At 42.9% G+C, this 16,421-nt stretch overlaps 1 protein-coding gene across 6 annotated transcripts in view; it reads right to left on the reverse strand.

Annotated features, from left to right (window-relative positions):
* lrba (LPS-responsive vesicle trafficking, beach and anchor containing) overlaps positions 1-16,421 on the reverse strand; it is a 282,434-nt gene that overhangs the window by 88,594 nt on the left and 177,419 nt on the right. For all 6 annotated transcript variants that reach the window (XM_072463061.1, XM_072463065.1, XM_072463066.1 and 3 more), the window contains 4 exons: positions 10,495-10,612; positions 10,314-10,416; positions 6,619-6,734; positions 5,515-5,627 (listed from right to left, as the gene is read on the reverse strand). In XM_072463061.1, the coding sequence (XP_072319162.1) occupies positions 5,515-5,627; positions 6,619-6,734; positions 10,314-10,416; positions 10,495-10,612 (450 nt within the window). The remainder of the gene's footprint in view (positions 1-5,514; positions 5,628-6,618; positions 6,735-10,313; positions 10,417-10,494; positions 10,613-16,421) is intronic.

The following is a 16,421-nucleotide window of genomic DNA, read 5'->3' on the forward strand; positions in this document are numbered from 1 at the left end:
TGGCGCAGATGAGCGTTTCGTTGGCACGCGGGGACGTCGAAATTCATCGGTTAATCGATAATCATGATAATTGAAGTCACATTACAGATAAAATGGTAAGAATTGTGAGAATCGGACGAGTAATTTCAGTTCAATCTACAGTCAAACGACACATAAAGTACTTTTTAAAAATGTTATCTGGCTGTTTATGTCTGTCAATGATCGCAAAATCGTCTCTTCTCACGTTAACTGCGACAAGTTGATACCGTGACGTCCTCAATTGTTGCGCTGGTGTCGATGATTTAATCTCGAACCTCAACCAGATTGAATCGAGAAGAGTTTTTATTATGCTTTTGCTAGATAGATAGTTTGACCGTTTGCATCGAAAACTACATAAAAACCAACAGAATCACGTCTCCCTGGCGACGGCGTGGAAAAGCTTAGCAACAATCTTGATCATCGCAGAAGCTTCGAGTAACACAGTAAATCACATCATGCTTTTGAGGGCCTTGTTTGTGTATAATATCCTATTTAAAGAGTGAAAATAGCACGCAGGGCCTGGGGGATAAACATATGGGCCGCGTACGGCGAAATCAATACGCCATTAGCGGATCTGGCTTCGACTAGCACGAGGGTACGCGCGGCGCTCGATAAATCCTCACTTCGCCAGGCGCCGTGAAATGCGGGATACACGAGACCTGGGAAGGAGATTATCGTGTTTTTATAGAAGCGGCGATGGCGGACAGAGGACAAAAGGACGACAGATTATCGTTCGTTTAAGGCCACGGAACTTTGAACTGAAATGCGAGTGTCACGATGTCAAAACATAATATCGTTCCTCAAACTGTTGCATAAATACCCTCGGTTTCGTGGGGAACGGTTCTGTGTGGGAGAAGCAATCCACTATTCAACAAGTACAAGAGCAAACGCTGACTTTGGTGTGTATTGTGCCAAATACAGACAAGACATGGAGAAAAGGAAAGTGTTCAGAGGGTCAAACTTTGTATAAAGATAAGAAGAATGCTAACGGCATGATGCTAGCGCCGCCTGCTGCTATTTTTTCATCTACAGAAGAATCCTTTTACTTTTCTGAGGTAATGCCAGGTCAACAGCCTCCATTAAGAGTCAGCTGTGAGCCTTGTGAGTCGACTTGGATTAGTTGGGAATCAAATATACACATTTCGCCAGGAAATGCTTTTGGAGAGTGAAAACGTAGCATTTGCTATTGAATCAACAGTTTCCAAGCCCCGACCATCAAACATGGCAGCTGTTTTGTGTCGCCAAGTTAGCCTTTAGCGGCTAGCGACATCCGGTGGCTGTCTGTCCACAGAACATGCGCAGTACTGTTCTTCTCCCACACGAGCGCGGGCGAGGAGCAGCGTGGGCGAGGAGCAGCGTGGGCGAGGAGCAGCGTGGGCGAGGAGCAGCGTGGGCGAGGGGTGCGGGCTAGGGGCTAGGGGCGTGAGTGAGGAAAGGAGCGCGGGCGAGGAGGAGCGTGGGCGAGGAGGTGGCCAGTACCATTGAACTGGCCACTAGTCCAACTAACGACAAGATTAAGCTAGCAATACCCAATCCAGATCATTGAATCGGTCCATGAGTTTCCCCAGACCACACCCCCTAATGAGGCTCCGACAGGAAGATGGAACTCATGGACAGAATCATTTTCAACTTTGCACAATTTTCAACTTCATAACTTTAATATAGTGTAATGTAATAGAGAGAGCTAATTATGAACCTGTTATATTTGTATGATTGAGATTATATGACTTTTCTACTGATTCAGGAAGACGAGCAGATGAGATCCATATGTATAAACAAACACTATTATTGATTTTAGCCTCATTTCTGCTGTGTCACTCGTCTGCGTCAGTGCAACGTACGCCGCGCAGACAGAAGGACGTACTGCATTTAGCACTATTAGACATAAGGATTGGTGCATATTTGGCTTTGTGCTGGAGCGCGTGCAGCCGGCGGTCGCACTCTTATCGTGACTACAACGTTATCTCGGGGGTCGGCGTTTGATGTCGGCTTGAGGTTAGAGTTTATGATAAGACGGTCCCCGGGGTCAGAGTGACTGCGGCGGAGGGGAACATAAATTCTGTGTGGCCTGTGGAGCTGGGGGATGATGACAGTGTGTGACAGGCGCACACGGACACGCACAGACAGACAGACACACACACACACACACACACACACGCGCCGCTCAATGTCACTGCAGTGCGCTCAACATGACCCGGTTCTGCACGAGACGACCGGCAACGTGACGTGGGACGGAGGGTACGGAAAGTGCGAGATGGGCATAACGAGGGCGCATAACGAGGGGGCATAACGAGGGCGCATAACGAGGGGGCATGACGAGGGGGCATGCCGAGGGGGCATGACGAGGGGGCATGACGAGGATGTTAAGTAGTGTAGGCAAAGTAGTGTAGGCAAAGTAGTGTAGGCAAAGTGTAAGTAATCGTCTTATGTCATTTCAAAGGGCTGAGGCGGAGGTGTACGCTAACCTTACCTTAAACAATTTGGGGGGGAAATATCCACTTGGGATTTTTCATACAAGTATTTGATAAGATTTGCAAATGATGTGTCTTTATTTAAAAAAAAACAACAACAACAACATACCAATAAGAGTGTGTTTTGAAACTTCCTATAATCTGTCCTTTCCTCCTGTTCTACTGCGTTGTAACAACGAAATTTCCCCTTGTGGTTATTAAAGGATTATCTTATCTTAATATTTTATCCAGAGTGCACAATTTAAACATGTGGGAGAAGTGTAGATTAGACTATTCTTACAGTGATACAAATATGATGCATAAATTGTCACACAAACACTGACAAAAAGTAAATATCTTGAATGTGTGTGTGTGTGTGTGTGTGTTAAAACGTGTGTGTGTTAAAACGTGTCTTTAAACCCACTAGTTGAGGGTAAATTACCTAATTCTTAGATATTTTAGAAACGTTTACTACAAACGATAACTCAATAGTTACCTCTAATTTACACAGCCGATCCACATGGGAGATATGCACGAATATGGATAATTTATATAAAAACCCTTTGAGGATATAGTACACAATTTGAACAGGGACTATATGGGCTATAGGGGGAAAAAACATTTAAAGCTGCAAAAAGAAGAAGTGATCAAATGAAGCGTACAAAAACGTGAAGTGTAATAGTTCAAATAAAGGTATGAAGTGATTTAGCTGCACTTTTGTGGTTAAAGCAATATATTCGCATTTGTGTTACACTTTAACCTCAATCAAGACATTTTACAGGCACATTTTAACATAGTTCTGGATAACACACAATCACAACAATGCTTTAATTAGTCTGAACAGAGCATGAAAAAAGACTTAATTCTACACTTCTATAAAACCCAACGCTCTAAATTAAAAAGTAATTTGAAAGCCAGAACCATTATTTTTGTTCTATATGGTCATTATAAATTAAGCCTTTATTTAGGCTAATTGTGGTTATATTATAGACATTTTAATTTTGCCCAATTTCCACCGCTCCCCACGTCAAAAGCACTAAAGTAAATGTGTTGTATTGTGTTGTATTGCGCTGTATTGTGTTGTATTGTGCTGTATTGTGTTGTATCATGTTGTATAGTGTTGTATTGTGTTGTATCATGTTGTATAGTGTTGTATTGTGTTGCATTGCGTTGTATCGCGTTGTATTGTGTTGTAAATGCAGGATGGTGGGGGAGGGGTTGTTTGGAGGGTGCCGAGTGGGAGAGGCTGAACAGAGCTGCCCTTTCCAGAGGCTGCAGCCTGCCACGCTCGAGTGCCTCTCCACAGATATCACACACGTGTCAACAACATGAATAAAACACATGTAATAAAGAGTGCCCTCCTCCTCCTCTTCCTCCTCCTCCTCCTCCTCCTCCTCCTCCTCTTTCGTACTGTGCTCCTCCTGCTTTCACTCGCTCCCATGGGTGGCACTGACTACAAGGCTATGATTTGAAGGCATGTATGCATCAGTCAGAGAGGGTGAAGTGTTGTATGGCAACAGAAGAGCAGAGAGCAAGGAACAAAGGGCTGAAAATGAACGCCGTATATATAGAAATAGATAGAGATAAGAGAGTGAGGAATTCAATGAAGCGGATTTCATTCTTTTGTTTGATAGGTGTTATACTAGCCATGGGATTTAGCGGTGTCATATTGCAAACGCAAAATATAGTGGTATAGTAGATTCTATAGTAATAGAGGAAAATTGAGACAGAAGATAAAAGCTGTGATTATGTGTTATGCACTGTCCGTTTTAGGTGGAGGCTCTGAAGATGTTGTTTTGCCTGTAATGCTCCTCAAAATGAAGTGGGGTCGGCAAATTAATCACTCAATATTATTGGAGGATTCCGATAACGAAATTCAGATGATATCGTGACAATTGAACCGAAATGTTTAAAACATGTCTTCAAACATTTTAGTTGAGGTTTAATTTTAATTGACTTTAAGCCCGACTTGGTCATTTGCCGCCCCAATGGCTGGATGTGGTCCTTGGCCTGTTTTACTCTGGCCCCAGCGAGTTTTTGATGATGGTGGAAACACTTTCTATTTTTGTTTTGGTTTTTATTGTGTAAAGTATTGGAACATTTTTGTATCTTAATTCTATCCAAAGTATTTCTGACTAGTTAGACTGGTTAGAGTCAAACCCAGTTTTAATTATTTTTAGTTATTTAAAACTATTTTCCTCCTATTCTCGACCGTAACGTTGCAACACTGGAATTTCCCCATTGTGGGACAAATAACAGTTCTGTTATATTATACTGCCTTTACACAAAATGAGTCATGAATGTGTAATTTTAAGATGTTCAGTATTGTAAGACCCAGTAGAATCAGTTTAGTTTATTCATGTGTTTACATTTCTAACAGCTATGATTGGTCAGTGTAATCCCTCATTCATCCAGGCCATGATACTACACACACATCAGGATAAACGCCCCCCTATCCTGCCATGGCGGTCACACATATCGCTCAGTACTCTTCTTCTACAGTCTGACCCGTCTCCCCCCCCGTCCATTAACACTCGCACATCAATTCTACTTTTTCCCCACTTTCTGATTTATTCCATCATTTTGGTTCCAGCAACTTGACAGTCGCTTTATCATCTCGCCCAAAAACTAATCCTCTATCCTCCCACCTCCAGGCTCACTACTGCAGGTCGCCCCCCCCTGCCCCCTGCCTTATCCGTGTGTGTGTGAAGAACATGAGTAATAATAATAGCCTATCTATTTGTAAGGGGAGTGTGTTAAAGTTGTTTTAGTGCGTCGGCCTGAGTGGGTGCATCTAAGGCCACTGCTTAAAACACCATTTGTTGCTCGGCGCTAATGGCGAGCAGCACTTCGCTTCCTGGAAGGTCAAACTCGAAAGAAATGACTTAAGAAAATGAAGCCGCGGATAAAAATAGAAGATTGCCAAACAACCGTACTAGGAGATCGAGTTGTAGCCGAGACAAAGCAGAACATGTAAAAAGATAGCGATCGGCCGGTCGTCACTTAGCAAAGATCGATGGCAATTACGTGGCACGTGGAGTCTAACCTTGGACAGGTCTCTGAAGTTACTGGGCAGAGTCAGGTCCAGTTCTTCGGATTCATAGTTGGTCAGGACCCAGGGGAAGACGGGGTACTGGTTTAGGTCGTTGAAGCTGCGCCCTGGGGGAAGAGCAGAGAGACGAGACGGAGTGTTTAAGTTGCTAGAGGTTTGATTTTCCCTCACAGCATCCTACGTGACTTGATCTCAGTCGGGCAATGGATATTTGTGATTTCTGGGCACATCTATAGCATCAACTAGCATTTTTTAATCAGGGTGAAACATTCAAATGAGCCTTTTTGCGCTTCTATGGGCACATTTACTTCAACATTGTGTTTCTGGGACGTTTGCCGCTTGCGTTTGTCTTTGCTGGCGATGTAGAGCTACACAAAAACAGAAACACTAAATTTAGACTCATGGTTGCTGGCTGCAGATGTCCGTGAACCAATGCGCAAAGAATGGTAAAATAAAAAATTAAAAAGAGACATGTTAAAGTGAAGCCATTTATGCTCGAATCCTCAAATAAATGAATGTATTGCAATGAAATTATGGAGAAAGAATTCATTCCGAATGTATTTTTGGCAGCAGCTAAAAAGGCCATAAAAAAAAAATGTATGACATAAATTGCAGCAACAATAAAGGACTGGACAGACATTACACTGGACGTTTGAAAATGGAAATTTTTTTACTGAAAATGGACAGATTTGAAGGACAAAGAGGGACGTTGTGTTGGGCCTTGGACCAGTTGGATATCTGCTTACTTAGATTTTTGTTTTCTGCTCCCTCCTGTTCTTGTTCTATTTTTGTTTTTTTTCGTCCAAATGCTTTATTGAACTGAACAGATTTAAGTGTGAAGAGTGGGGAGAGTCAGCAACTTGTCAGAGCTGTAGTCCAGTAGTTCTCAACATGGGGGTCTGGAAATCATTGCGCAGGGTCTCCGGGCGATTTGGAGAAAAGTTAAAAGCTTTTGCAACAGTCTCGAACAAGACTCGACACCCTCAAAATGCCACGACAACTAATATATTCACATTTACCCAGATCCGTGTCCCAACAACGATTGGCCGAGACCTCAAAAACAGGGCAGTCTAGTGGCCCGTCGAGGCGCGAACTTACCAGAAATAGTGTTGAGGAAGATGAGGTACTCGAAGTTGGAGATCTCCCGCCGCTGCCAGCGCTGGGTCATGCTCGACGCCTTGAAGAGCTGCTTGGGCGTGGCCAGAGAAATGCGCCTGCGGAGACAAGGTCGACGCCAATTGAGCCGGAGCGTTTACTCTTTTTTTTTTTTTCGCCCTACGCGCCCGCAATCACACCGCGAGAACACACCCCGGGTCGTGTTAAGACTTCGTCCCGTAGAAACGAGCTTCGACCGAGAACCTGTTGAATTTACAGTCGCGCTAATTAACAAGATAAATATGCAATAAATCTGGGTGAGGTTTTCTGCGGGGCACGCGCGCGCACACACGCATTACGGTCCGCGGAGTGATGTATGAAGTTAAGACAGAAACAAATGACCCGACGTCTAATTAAAACAAAGGAAAATGATGGGATTAATCACTGTCAGCGAGTTGGATTACGGTCATTAGGACTTCTAAAGGTGAAAGTCCTTCAGATATGACTGCTGTGGCAAGACACTTACTTTTACAGTGGTATTTCAAATGTAATTGAACAACAGACAGACAAAATTGCAGTAGCATAATGTGAACAAATAATAATGTGATGAAAATGACCAGAAAATACTGCGCAATGTGATCGTTTGGAGATGCTATGGACATATAAGCTTTACTTTATGAATGGAGTTTGCAAAGTAGTTGAAGTGTTTGTACACACTGTCAGGATCGGTTAAGTATTAAAAAATGCCAAATAATTATTTTTGTGTGTATTATTGTACCTGGATGATGTAAAAACACTGTTGAGAGAAATGTACAGTAACATATTTAACGCCATGCAGTGATCAAACATCGCTGTATGTACTTGCCTCGTATACAGTTTTTCTCCAGTTGGACGCTGCTGTGTGCCTGTTTCCGGACTTTTCTGATAAATTGCACCGAGTTGGCAGTCCGAGGCAGAGTAAGCACAAGACCGGCCTGTACAGCTGTCCGCGGGTCAGGGGGCCGAGGTATCCCTGACCCGGGGCCCGGTCTGATTAATGAGCCTCCTACAAACACATACATTCTGCCCGGACCCCCTCGTGCCGGGTTTGAGTGGACACACGCCTTCCTGTACGCGCCTTCACTCGAGTTCAGCCCCAAATTGAAGCGGCACGACTAAAGCCCGCACCACGGGATCGTTTGCAGTCGCGCCGTGCTCGCGCTCTGTTAGCACGACTTTTAACTGACATTAATGAATGAAGTCCTCTAAAATGTTGCAGTGTGTTGCAAGCTTAAGTAAACTCTGGTTAAAATGGTAAACATGTGCATCAGATACAGTACCGTATTTTCCGCACTTAGAGGAATGGTCTATTTTCGATAATTTTTCATACCATATTTTCCAGAGTATAAGTCGGAAACAGCCAAAAAATGCATAATAGAGAAGAAAAAAACATATATAAGTCTCACTGGAGTATGAAATGCGGTTGCAAGTTTGAAAATAACAAATAATATCACATATAAGTCGCTCCGGAGTACAAGTATTTAAGTATAAATATAAGTTGCACCCCAGCCAAAACTATGAAAAAAGGTGCGACTTATAACACGGAAAATACGGTATATAAGGCGCATCAGACTATAAGGCGCATTAAGCGAAACAAAACGTGTACCATACAAAATCGCTTCAAGGTTAATAAGAACAACCAGAATTAAGGCGCACTGGATTATAAGATGGAATGTCGTTTTTTGAGAAAATTAAAGGCTTTTAAGTGCGCCTTATAGTGCGGAAAATACGGTGGTAGTGTGGGGGGGTTAGTAGTGTAGATTAGCTCTTATTGTAGGGATATTTGTCCTCAATGGCGCTCGGACAACCAGGTCAGGTGCAGCGCAAACTCACAACTGGACCGGGCCGTGTTTGTGTGAACCCGATTAAACGGGGCTCAAGGAAAAACGGGGGATACAAACAGGAAGTAGTAAAAAACGCAGTCTAATCAGAAATCAGAAAGAGAAAGTGTTGGACGTGCTTTGGCGCTGAACGTCTAGCTCCGCGCGACACTTCCCTTCACATTTGCAAAGAGTAAAACATAACCGATTATACATGTTACACCTTTAGATGGCCTATTTTACCCTTTCCTACCATTGACGCAGGTGAATTATGAACAATGTCAGTAGTATGAGCAGCAAACCAATGATCATCTTCTTTGTTATCTCTCAAGAGCGGGGAAACAGAGGGAGGACTATAAGTATTACATGTATTTTACGAGTCAGTCCAGGGCTCAGATTAAGGATTTTCACTTGTATAGCGGTGCTGCTAAACAATCCGTTGATTTTTCGAAATTTGTATAGCAATTTCATAATTGCATAGCAAAACACGAAAGTGACTAACAATCAATATTTTCCATTGATATAACACGATCATTTATTTAAATGTATTTGTAACATTCTATTAAAGAAAACTCTTAACAAATTAACTTTTAAACACTTTTAAAAAAAAAATCTTTAAATAAAACTGGCAAATAAAATTAATTGTTGAACAAATTAATCAACACAAAGTCAGATGGCCTTATTTACAACTTTCTTCCATATCATCATCAATCAGATGACTATTTGCAGGAGTCAAATTTACATATTAAAGGCGCAATGGACGATTTTTCAATGATTTGAGAAGGTGGAAGTGCGCATGCCACTCCCCCGTGCGGACTGATACAACACACATGTGCGTTTGTTTATTAGCGTGATGGATCACATCACATCTCTCGTCTCCCGTAGATTTCAGTCCACTTCTGAGTCGGCTCGAACTGTCTTTCTCCGTCTTCATTTTGCCCCGTACACTGAGGGAACTATATTATGATAGATCAATGCGCTTAGACTCGCGGAAATGTGGGACGATCCGCACGCGGCTGCAGGTGAGCGATAGGTGCATTTTATGATTGATACGTGGCAGGACTAATCGACAGTCCACGCCACGAGGAAATAAGACTCAGATTTATGCCAAAAAAAATCGTCCATTCAACCTTTAATTGTCATTACACTCACAAAAAATGTGTTAAGCTTCTGATGGAAAAATAAAGGTTGCTGTGGCGTCCATCATGGTGTATTTTATGTGTTATTCAAATTGTACCGCTCTATTTAACGTTCCATTCCATTTTTCGTTTTTCTACTTGATGATGGTCTCTAAGTACTCTCGTCTCTGCTCCGGCTGCACATTTGATGACGGTCCCTAAGCACTCGTCTCGGCTCCGGCAGCACATTAGGATCAGTGTAATTCGCTGCGCCCAAAATACGCATCTGATTGTTAAAAACGAGGTTGTGTCACTTGGCAGTGAAAATATGAATATTTTGACATGTGAATGATCTGCAAAGACTTTTGCGTTTAGGAGCTATTGACCTCAGAAGTCTGTATCTGTGACGCTAACTTTACCGCACGTGGCTCCTCCCACTTTCAGACTATCTGTGACAGCAGCGGGACTCGTCATGTCAACACAGCGTTCTACATGTGTCATGTCAACAGTGTCCTACATGTGTCAAGATGTTATTGACGATCGATTGACGACTGATCAGTATTTTGAGGCGCTTTGGTTATACAATTGAATTACAATTGAACACGCATTTTGTATCGCAAAAACACACTTTTTTCTGACGAATGCATCGCATTTGAGAGAAATTGCGTCGCATTTCTGAACCCTGCAGTGTCTTGTACTTTTTCTGTGCTGCATATCTCACCTGGTCTGCGGGAGGCCGAGGTTGGTTCCCACGCCAACTCGAGGAAGACTGTTGACCACCTTCTTGACGATGGCCGCGTCGGGGAAGTTGAACATGACGGCCGCTGCTCGGAGAAACGACACACATTCATGGACACGCCCTTTTCATCAGCCGCTATATAACGGCACGAATGATATCTTACTTCTGTTGGCCATGAAGATTTCCAGGGCCGTATTCTGCAGCAGGTAGCGTCTGGAGAAGACCGCGCGGATTTCCGTGAACAGCCATTTTCCGTGGAGGCCTTCGGTGTAAGCCAGAATCTGAAAGAGAATTAAACGATTGAAGATAATTAAATAAAAACACCCATCGTAATAAAACACAGAAAGAGAAAGCACAGCACAAGTGGAAAAATAGGAGTCGGGATGTGCTGGAATGGCGCAAGCTTGGTTCATTTTTCATTAACGATGGCAGGATACCCCGAGCGGCACGATTAATGTCTTATATTGATCCGCTCCAATGAAAAAGCGATTCCTTTAGCGGGAGAATGGCTCCTATTCAGCCGTGTTGAGGCAGGGCCCAATTTAGTCCACTAAAAGATGATTCATATTGGAGCTCGTGGAACATAAAAGGCAGAAGAATCTTTTGACACGACAAAGACGAGGTCAACATCAGATTTTAACGTCGGATTAGACAGAATATGTATTTTGCCGAGGTCAGATTAGATGATTAAAAGTGCACAGATGAGCTGGGCTGAGCCGGTCCCCACGGAGCTTGTGGTGAACCATCATTTTAACGCGTTCTGACGGCTGTCACAGCGAAGGACATATTCAGATGCTTGGCCCTGCCCCTACCATTCTCATGCCTACTAATCCTCCATTTAGATATCCCGCTAACCTACTTAGCATTGCTTTGTTAACTAGCTTTTGTTTCGCCCTTTGCGTTTAGTTTTGAATGTGTCTGCTGACAGTGGGCGTACAGGGATCTGTGATGGCGGTAAGAGGACGTTTTAGCTTGTCACAGCACGGTTCAGACGATGTGTTATTAATCAAAAATATTCAAATTCTGAGCCATGGAGAGATAGGCCCTGCTCGCTCATTAAAGGCAGGGGACATCGGGCAAAGCAGCTGAGGCCCTTAGCCGGGGACAGCCTCCTACCACAGGGTCTCAGAGGAATAAGGGCTGCCTGCATCACAGACTCACTTCAAAGTCTCTGGAGTTCAATTAAATGTGGATTAGAGGCTGAGAGAAGCTGGCTGGGGCTGATGTCCACCAGCATCCGCCTTAACAGTGGACTGGAGATGACTAGACCGGTTACGGTCAGGCTGTAGACAGCCTCGGCTCTAACAGGGAGCGGAGCAAGCAGATTTTTGTCATGATGAAATGAGAACATTTTTAAGTAGATGCCGTTATGAAGTCCATATTTGAACAAAAACAGTCTGAAAACTTGTGTCAAATGCTTATAAAGAATGGTGTGTTATCTTATAGTTGAAGAACGATGAGCCACAGTAATAACAAAGCAAATAGTTCAAATATATGAAAGAGCAAAGTCTGTTCTAGATAATAATGGGACACGCTCAGATTCAGAAGGACATCTATGGTGTGAAGGTCACCTTGATTAAGAGAAGACATAAACAGTAGTTAATGTTATGTGCACCACTGCACAAAGAGATACACCCATAACAAACACTAAACCCCATTTCTATGTTTTTCCAATATCAAATCTAACTGGTCTGTATGTAGCTGGTGAGTGGATTGACTTCAGGTCACATTGGCTGAAAGGGCATTATGGAAGAGACATTGATATAAGGTAATGGGTTTGAATATAACAGTTACAAAGCAACACATTGTTTGTCCTAGAGACAATATGAAATATTTACATCAGTAATTCAGTTAAAACTATATAAAAAAAAAGGTCAACAGTTAATCAAATGTCTCAACAACTTCTTTTAAGTCCTCAAATCTGGTCAAAAATGGCTTTTCTCTGTTTACAACTGACTTTTGGAGTCTGACCTTTCACCTTGGAACAGCCGTGGTTGACTCATCTCATCCCCAGGAGCACCCTCAGAGCTCTCATGATGGGTGTCAAACCGCCACCTAGGACTGGGACCGTGGACTTAAGGTAGTTGATTGCTCACAAGGACGATGTCTGGACTCTCTGAGCTACTGTCATATTTTTCCCTGCACGTATGAATCTTCACACGTGGGCCGCAAATAGCACTCCATGTTCCCCAGGATCATGGTCCCCTTTGGAGTGGGCCTTTCCCTTGCAGATGAAAAAGCAGTGCAGCTGACAAGAATGGTGACAAACTATCAGGGCAGAAATGGCCGGCCTGTTCTGACCACCTCTGGACAAATTACAATGGTGCTGAAGTTAATGTCCGAGCTGGAGTAATGGTTGGACTAGCACCGGCGTGACGGATGAGGAAGGTTGGGACGATCATTCAAGATTCAAAGAGGTAAGACTGCAACAAAGGCAGTTCCAAATGTGGAAGAATTTCTGACATTTTGGTGGTGGGACGGGGACGGGGACGGGGGGACAAGCAGATGTCTTCTACCTATTTGAGATGTTATTGCTTTGCCAGAAGTGTTCCACTGCATGGCATTGAACATATCGATGTCCCGTTTTGTCAAGTACAGGCATCTTTATTACCTTGATAAAAACCCATTATTCCTGCGAGTTGCGTTACATCTCCACAGATCTGACCTGTCACTTGGTGTAGCGGGACTCTCTTTAAAAAATAGGCGTAGTCGAATTCCTCAGGTGGAAGTGCTATGTCTAAAAACCCCAAAAATACATATATTTACAGCGTTCCAACGTAGAGTCCAACTTTAACTCACGTCTCCTTCAACCACCCCTGTCAGACTCTCTGCACCCCTGTTACCAGAGCAGGAAATATTTTGCACTTTGGAGTTTGGCACAATAAATCCACCAGAGCACTCGCCTATTTTTAAAGAAGGCCCCACTACACTTGGCCTGGAGCTAGGGCTGGATATTGCCTAGTACCTCACAATACAATTATGATACGTTATGAATCACGATACAGCGAACTTGATACGAGACATGTCCTGATTCACGATATCCTTTAAAACCGGTGTTAAAAGTTGACTAAAATTATTTTATGATTAAGTAGAACAACAAAATGCATCCTCAATATCAGAATACACCTGTCCCATGATGAAGTCACATGTCCAGCATGTCTGTAGGTTCAAAAGTGTAACTCTGCTATTTCTAATGACTTCATGTTGTTTTTAGCGTATCACGATACACATCTCTGTATCGATGCACGTATTGCCAAGAAGTCATCACGGTATCGATAAATTGAGCACAGCCCTAACTTGTGGTGTCACCTGCTTGTCTCAATAAAGATAGATACTTTGAATGTGCTGAAGTTGTTCAATACACCATATTCCAACACGCTTTATTCATAGTAAAATGCCATACTCTATCCACGAAATCAAATCAGTGTTTCACAAAGGAGCAATCAAATGACCCAAGAGCCCTTGCGTCAACACAATTGGACGGCGACGAAGAACATTCTTATTGATATTTCATTTCAACTGGAACCATTTCCATGGATACAGGTCCGGCGCATCCCGCGATCAATTTCAGAGCGTCACGGGAGAAGAAGCCAGCCCGCGGAAAACCAAGGCCCCGATGCCTTGATTGCGCGGCTCTCTGCGGGTCTCGCTCCGGCATCCCTCGCCTGCTCGCTCTCCAACCTGTTTGTGTGGCTGCTCATTTCTGAAGCGCCGTCGTTTGTCTCTGTCAGGCGCCCCAAAAGAGAGGCGAATGAAGAGGGACACATGAAGCGCGGCCGGTGACTGCGGCTACAGCACGGAACCGCACACGCGCACAATCAGTCACCGCGCGGTCCTCCAGACGCCCTGCCCTTTCCATCTGGATTTGTGTGCTCCCCAAATACAGACGCTATGTGAATATCAAGATTAGTGTGCGTAGTATGCTATTTCGATCGTAATAATAGAGCTTCAAGAATGCAATTAAAATGACTAGAGTAGGCATTGCTGCTCTGTGACAAGTCATGGGTTTCAGCGTCTTTTTATGCTACGCAACTATGAAAGCGACTATAACTATCATATAAACTGTATAATATTTGGTTTTAAATTCCTTGTTTTCATCAGTCTGAAACCCATGGACAGTGGCACCTCAAGCGTGAATTGCAATGGTGTTTTTTAAGTCTTTTCTTTGAGTCAATATTAAGGACAAAGAATGAAAAAGTCAACAGTATGAAACTCACTCCAACTGCAATTTGACACTATATCATTTTATTCATCCTGCTAGTTCACATTGTCTATGAATTTGGCCGTCGTAGCGACCCAAAATCAGGGTCAATTGCAATGGAGTTGTTATTATGCAAGTACTATGCGTTGTTGAAGTCAATATTATGAAGGGAGCCAATGCCAAGTAGATCTAAAAGTCAATCATTTGAAGCTCAATGTATTCATTAGCAAAATTAAAAAACAACATTGTCCAGCCCTAGCAAAGGAGTATGTAGCTGTGGCTGATATAAAGTGCAAAAAAAGATCACTGCTTAAGATGTTTTGTGTGTTTTATTGCATTATTAACATCATTTCGCGAGCCCTCGAGTACTACTTATAAAGAATGGTGTGTTATATATATATATATATATATATATATATATATATATATATATATATATATACTCCTACACCAGCGCCCTTCCTCGCCTGTGTTGTATGAAAGGGTAACGGCGCAGGAGACAAAGCACAAGTGAACCTGGAGTTGGGGAGCAACAGCGGTGCCATCAGCGCCGGTCCAAGATAGATGAGGCTCTCAACTGGCTCAGTGGGCCAGCCAGAGTGGGGGTGTGTTCTGCGCCTGATAAGACCCTCGAGTTGAAGAGGACGGAAGCCATTGCCAATTACCAAAAAAAGTCAAATCCTTCTTTGTGGGGAAAAAACTTCACCGCGTTGCCGTGGCTATAATAGACTTCGCCGGTCTCGTTGATGTGTGCGAAGTGCGAGATATGCATATTTGGCCATTGGGTTTAATGCGCTGTGCATCTTTGAGAGAAAATGAGGTGATTGAAGTTCAATTTGTTGCCTGTTATTAAGTATTTCCGCGTGGCTGCCTCAGTTAAAGGATAATGGATGAGGGAATTATTATTACCTTTTGGTCAAATGAAGTGGTGTGGGAGATAAGGTGATGAAATTAATGAGCGGGAGGAAGAGTGGTGATCCATCAACATCAAAACAGAGGCCGGGGACAAGCGCGATTGGGAGGACTTGATAGGATTCATATTAAAAACGCCGTGGACTTATCAGCGTGTAGGGTTTTGGGTTGTTTTCATTGCACAAAGGCTGTCTTGTTTGTATCACAGTAGCAGCAAACATGAAAAATGATAATTACATTTCAAAGTTTTACTTGCTGACTTGTGCGCATGTTTGCAATGCTTTTATCTACATGGAAATACAATTCAAGTAGCCACAATTAATTCAGCTATTAAATGTGTTAATAATGTGAAGTATTTAAAAACAAAACTAAAAAACTAGAAACTGTGAGTAACAAGCTGTATTAAAGTGTCTTGGCAAAGTGTGAAAGACAAAATATGCACTGGAGTGGTATTCACACAGATTACCCTCTGGTTTGTGAGCAAATGCTGGCCCACTGCACCACCCAAACACTCAATATGAATTGTTAGAATTACAAAATCCGGTTTTGAAATGTCCAAAGATGACTTTACACAAAGTAGATGTTACTAAATAACAATGATACAATAGTGAGAGAAATCTACTTCTAGATAAAAACATTGAATCCAATTTCAGTTGCAATATAAATAATATAAGTATCTGCCAAAACCTACCAACACTTTCAGAGTCTGAAAGAAGACATTTCTTTCCGTGAATCACAAACCATTTATTAGGAATTTAATCTGAACTTATTAAGTAAAAGATGTTCTGGGCAAACAACAGATAAGCCCGATACTAGCATATCGATGCATCCATGTATTATCTTAATGTCTTTTGTTTGCCCTGTGTGTGAGATGTCATAGGAACAAACAGCTACATCTAACAACACAGTGTAGCTTGACCAATGCTGCTCGAGAGCAGGTTCTCAGTTGAGTGCCCATAAAATCAATCCCATGTCTG

This window comes from Eucyclogobius newberryi, unplaced genomic scaffold (assembly GCF_026437365.1).
Source record: "Eucyclogobius newberryi isolate DKJ021-1_F unplaced genomic scaffold, fEucNew1.0.hap1 SCAF_4, whole genome shotgun sequence".
In the NCBI taxonomy this organism is placed as follows: Eukaryota; Metazoa; Chordata; class Actinopteri; order Gobiiformes; family Gobiidae; genus Eucyclogobius; species Eucyclogobius newberryi.